At 33.1% G+C, this 6,098-nt stretch overlaps 1 protein-coding gene across 1 annotated transcript; it reads left to right on the forward strand.

Annotated features, from left to right (window-relative positions):
• Positions 1–1,704: 1,704 nt before the first annotated feature.
• Positions 1,705–6,069, forward strand: LOC119192114 (longitudinals lacking protein, isoforms H/M/V-like). The gene is made up of 6 exons (XM_037445950.1): positions 1,705–1,987; positions 2,065–2,256; positions 2,539–2,661; positions 3,074–3,452; positions 3,722–3,836; positions 4,080–6,069. Exons 1-6 carry the CDS (start codon positions 1,805–1,807, stop codon positions 4,291–4,293), a joined length of 1,206 nt encoding a protein of 401 aa, XP_037301847.1. The 5' UTR covers positions 1,705–1,804; the 3' UTR covers positions 4,294–6,069.
• Positions 6,070–6,098: the final 29 nt, after the last annotated feature.

Consider the following 6,098-nt stretch of genomic DNA (forward strand, 5'->3'; position numbering starts at 1 on the left):
GCCAGTAAAACCGTTAGCGAAAGGTAATCAAATACTGTGTAGTTCATGTTATTTGCATAGTCATATTGGATAAATTATGAAGCGGCGATAGCCTAGTTGGGTGTGAATCGGATTGGCTAGACGAATGTCCACAGTTTCAAATCCTAAGGGCACACTCCTCAGACTTTTCTAATATTATGTGTGTATTCTTTGTGACTTATTGCTTGCTTTCACGGAAAACATCGTGACCAAACCTGCATAATTGAGTTCTCTATAGGAATTTTTGAGGGTGTGTGAAATCTACCAACCCGCACTAGGCCAGCGTGGTGGACTAAGATCTAATCCGTCTCAGTAGTAGAGGCCCGTGCCCAGTATTGGGACAGTATATAATATAGAGCTGATATTATTATCTATTGTAGAAATTTGGACACTTACCGTATCTAAACGTGCATCTTCCAATACACTGGGATGGGTTCTACTGAATAAATCATTTTCAAACAGTTCGTTAGCGTACACTTGTGATTTTGATATGCATAGTAAACAGAAAGTAAAAATAAGTATCGGAATCGATGAATACATTTGATACAAGCGTTAGATATGGAGTCAATATATGAAATAGGCAGGCCGTTGACTGAATTTGAGAATAGCGTGTCAAATAAGATATAGATTGAGGATTGCGATAAGCTGGTTTTAGTGTTGAAATATCTATTAATATATCATTGTAGTTTATAGTTGATTATTTCATGACATTTTTAATAGATTTTTAATTGCTATAGGCTACCCATATTTAAGTACGTTAGTTGCTGAATGCTTTGAATATAGGTGGATATTCAGAAATTACTAAGTACTTAAATATTTAGCTATTAATTATCCTCGGTATGGTGACATTATTACCTACTAAAGTAGGTTTAAAATGAGTGTTATTGTTATAATCCTTTAGTTCTGTAACTAAATGTCTACTCTACTCATAACAACAATAATAACTTGTCAGGGGCTCTTCAGGGCAGCATTGACAACTTTTTGGTTCGCTGGTAAGATTAGCATACCGGGCCCCTAGAGTTCGGGGGCCCCTTAATACGGCGCGGCATGAGCAACGTTCCTGCATACAATGCTATTATTTTGTTAGAGTTCCTGTAGTACCCACTTACCTACAGCTTAGACTACTCGAGTAGTAAGTAGTAACATAATATTTTGTAATTAGGTAGGTAGTTACCTTTATACATAATAAAATGATTGTTTATTCATTTCATACATGCAGTTGAATGATATAATGATATTTATGTATGATGTTTCGAAATATTTTTCAAGGTAAGATAATTTTATACTTATCGTATTAATCAGTTAATTAGATAATCATAGCTTTATTTTTAAGGACACCAATATTTATGTCAAGTGTATCTATATACTTCGTGCGCGCTCTAATATTAGCAGCTCTTACCTTGCGATTTAAGAGTTTTTTTTAAAAAAAAGCTGTTCCGTCTTGTATTGCGATATTGATTCAGTTTCCCGCCTTACGATTAGCCAATCTTATTAATATGTTTTTTAGATTATGGACAAAGGTTTTTTAAGTCAGTATGATAGGGTGCATGACATTCTCAAAGTAATAAAAAATGCATTTTGGCCAGTATTTGATGATTTACTACTAAGAGAATGTCAAGTTTGTTATTTAGTTGGCAACATTAGCCACGGAATTAGCAACACAGTTGTATTATCTGTAGCATTGTTTTTCTTATTGAATTTCGCATCATTTCGTATTTCATAATTTGTTTATTTCTTTTATTTCTTAATCGCATTAGTTTTTCTGTATGTAGAAAATAAAAAAAACATGGCAAATCAGGAGATAAGTTTGAAATGGAATGGATTTCAGAGTAATATATTGACAAACGTGAAAGAATTATACAAAGACGAGGGTTTATCGGATGTCACTCTTGTTTCCGAAGGCCAGTGTTTTAAAGCTCACAAAGTTATTTTATCAGCTAACAGTTCGGTATTCAGGTCCATATTTCAGGTATGTGTTGTGTCCACGTTTCTGGTTATGATTGTGATAGTATTCTATGGCCTAACGCCCACATGATTTTTTCGTAGCAAAACCCCCACAAGGATCCGATTATAGTGCTTCATGACATCAACACGGCTTCCCTGCGCACTCTGCTGACGTTTATGTACAATGGTGAGGTTAATGTGACTGAGGAGTTTCTGCCAATTCTTCTGAAGACTGCAGACACACTGCGGATTTGCGGATTATCTACTGGAAATGATGCTTCTAAAGAGGATGAGGTAAACTGCAACATATTGTTAATTAGCTCTATTACTTTAGTATGTTTGTGACTAGGCGAAGGTTGCTATGTGCAGTATTTTTCTTAAGTTTTAGTCGGGCTATAGTAATATTTTGCCTCTGTCAAGTTTCTTATTGTCTTTTAGTATCCGAAAACAATAGTTATCACACCACTCTTAATTCTCCAGGCCACCAAAAGAGATTGGAGATTTTGACTTGGATCCAATCTTCACACTGAACTGAACTGACGAAAGCAGCATGTAAATTAACATTTGCATTTACAGAAAAGTGTAACAGCAGCACAAGGGAAAAAGCGTAAGAAGAGTGAACATGAAGACAACAATAATAAATGTAAAAAGCTGGCCAACAAAACGGATTTGACTGCATCAGAACCTGTAAAAACCTCGGTGAGGCAGTTGTGTAAATTTACTTGCTGTTAATATTTTACCTTTGGTTTAAATAATGCTTTATTGATAAAACTTGTTATTTCCTAGTAATAACCATTTTTTTTTTTAATTGGATTTGAAACTGTGTAATTGAGATTAACATAATTTATATATTACTTAAAAAGAAGCCAACATTTTGGATTTGCTATGATCAATTTTTAAAAATCTATATACAATATAAGTATAGTTTGTTGAAGAGTAACTTATTTGAACTGTGCACCTTTGTAATTTCATATTGCCCATAGATTTCAGTATGCAGAATTAGGTATGACTGAAAATAAAATACATGAAAGGTGCTAAAAATACTTTAAATGAACATTTCATAAAAAGAAATCATACACCAAAGAGACCAATATCATACCTTTATTTACAGAACATAACACCCAAAGTGGAACCTATTGATTCACCATTAACCGATTACTCTGGAGAAAACACCAATGACACAGACATTGCACTCCTAGAAGATGCAGAAAAGAAATATTCTGTCAGCTCGGAAAATACAAACAAATCTGTTTGTACTACTGCTCCAACCGATCGTAATGTTAAGAAATGGGTCAGCGAAGTAAGTAGTACTCAACCCTGTCTCAACATAAGTGATAAGAGTAATGGAATAACTGTTGATGATGATAAGGAGAGTATAGAGATTGATAAAGAAGTGGAAACAGTGCTACAAAGTGGCACTATTGTCGAGTCGTTGAGTATAACCACGGAGAACTTGAATTCTGTGTCAAGTGAAGCACAAAATTGCAAAGGTAATTATTAATTTTAATTACAATATGGTTATAACTATAAAAGTCTAAAGGTACTATATATTTACTTGCTAATAGAGAAAATAAAGCTTTCGCAGAAAACATACCAAAAAAGCGATCAATTTGAAAAAAAGAGACATTACTATTGTTTGTAAAAATATAGCAGTTTCTATATTTATATCACAACAAAAATGCCAACATATTGTGAAATACAATTTTATATTTTTTTTTTAAATTGGGTTAGTATATAACGAATTTTGAATGCCTTTCAGACAAGACAAACACATGCTATGCTAATCCTTCGTTTCCATGCCCGTTTTGCCCGCGAGTATACAATAGTTGGGGGTACAGACGGAGACATGTGAAATCAAGGCATGTTACAAACAGGTAATTATTATTGTTTCTATCATTAAATACTATATAATTTATATAAAATGTTATTGGACTATTTCAATGGTATGCTTGTATTGTGGTTAGGCTGTCTGTATGCTCAGGTCTCGAAACATGCCTATGAGACATTGTGCACCACTGCCTATGCCTAACACTAAAAAAAAATGTATTTATATATGTATAATCAGTAACTATTGTAAAAAATTAGCTATCGTTTAAAAACTCCCTTGCACTTTTCAGGTTATCATGCAAGTGGTGTGTGTCAGTGCTTCCGTCTACAGGCGCGTGGTACTCCCACGCCACTCGCACGCACGGCGTCCCACACGAAGAGGCGAGGAACTCGTTAGTGGTCATGGTTGAGGCTCATGCAGTGTTGACTCTGAACGAACCCAGTGTCACCCAGTTACTGGGTCAAGTCAGTATGGACGGCAGTGTTACAGAGAAAATCAATTAGGGTATGGTGTTTAATATTACATTGGGTGTAGACTTTCTAGTTTTGTTTGTGATTTACTTGTGGGTTTACATTATTTTAATGAATGATTGCCTATACGAATACAAAGCTAAAATGGTGTCAAAAAGTGAGACAGCAATATTTTGATATTAACATATTTTCATTACAGATAGTTTAGAAATTATAATTTTTAATTGATTAATGATTAATTAATATAAAAAGTGTGTCAAAAAATTATAATTAATTAACATTATTGTACACCATTCTATGGCATTCATGGATGCATGAGAATGAGCTGGTTTTGACAGTTCTTATACTGCACACAAACAGAAAACATTTATAAATATATTTTATGGGCATATAAATATTTATTATAAGTAATCTGTAATTTAGGATTTCCAAGATGTTATAAATTTCTTTCCCTTTACAAATCTGTGTTATTATGAATTGATGGCATTGAAATTACTCAGGAATTTGATATATACATAATATTTTTACAAGAAAATATATAACTGTAATTTTTATTTGATCAGGCTGTAAAGTTTTTATAATTATGCATGAATTGTTATTGAAATTTTACATCGTAACATAAGAAAGGAAAAAGTCATAATATTATATCAAATAGTAATTCCGTTATGTTTGTACATTTAATAGTAGTATTTTTTTTGTCACATTAACACCTGTATTTTCAAATAAGATTAAGAGGACTCATTTATCTGACAGCCAACTGAAGTGAAGTGGCATAACAATGTTAATCAATCACAGTGCCCTATTCTATGCGCGTACGCACGATAGCTCTTCAAGCCTAACGTACTGAGAAATAAGTTTAGATTAGCATTGCTATAAGTCTAGGGTATAGATACTTAACTACATACATATTTTCACACCTTTTACTCAGGAGTAGGTAAAGGCGCAACAAATGCACACACTATTCGCTATGTGTATCCTATTATTATGTGATATGGGGCATATATCGCCATATCGTGCACAAATTCCCGTCTCTGGGGGGCTACTAAGAAATCGCCAGTATCACTTTGTCCAGCTCGGGCTACAAATCATAGACAGCAGGAAGGTAGTACAGCAATACAACCACGCAACCAAGGTAGTCTAACTTTGATATCTTTGAATATGGGTGTTAATGTCTCGTTAAAGTTTTCGCCTCTTTGTGACGTATTAATGCAAACAGTGGCCAGTTTAGGGCTTAATGATAGTCCTCGCAATTCACAACATGGTCAGTAATTTATTTCCAATTTGTACATGCACTTATTTTTTAAGTATCTAAATCAGTTTTGACGTCAAATGTTTAATAGATTTTTATTTAAAATTATAAACCTTCGAGAAAAGTTTTAGATAACTTTGTATTCTTTTGTATTTGTCTTAAAAAATTGACCTGAAGGAGCATAATAGAATAACACATATCTTCATTTTACAGATTTTATTTCATGCTATTTTTGTCTCTATGAAACCTCTTCCTCGCCTTCAAGGATCAAAAAATTATAAAAATAATGTATTTTATCCTATGCTCTTTAACTTGGATAATAATTGAATTTAATATAATCCATTTGGCGTCAACAAATTGTGTCCGAACACAATATTATCGTTTTAATTTGTATAAATAATTTTGTACATATTAAAATTTTCATGATCTCAATAAAATGAAGTCAGTTGATTGGTAGTCATAAGGTTCATTATTCACGTGTAATGCATAATTCTAGTTTTTTTGTATTTAACATTTAGGTTTGTTTTAGTTTAATGCGAGTGATACTTGTTTGGGGTGTGTGTGTGTGTGGGCTGTAAAATTATATTTG

The sequence above is a fragment of the Manduca sexta genome, unplaced genomic scaffold (assembly GCF_014839805.1).
Source record: "Manduca sexta isolate Smith_Timp_Sample1 unplaced genomic scaffold, JHU_Msex_v1.0 HiC_scaffold_2375, whole genome shotgun sequence".
Classification (NCBI taxonomy): Eukaryota; Metazoa; Arthropoda; class Insecta; order Lepidoptera; family Sphingidae; genus Manduca; species Manduca sexta.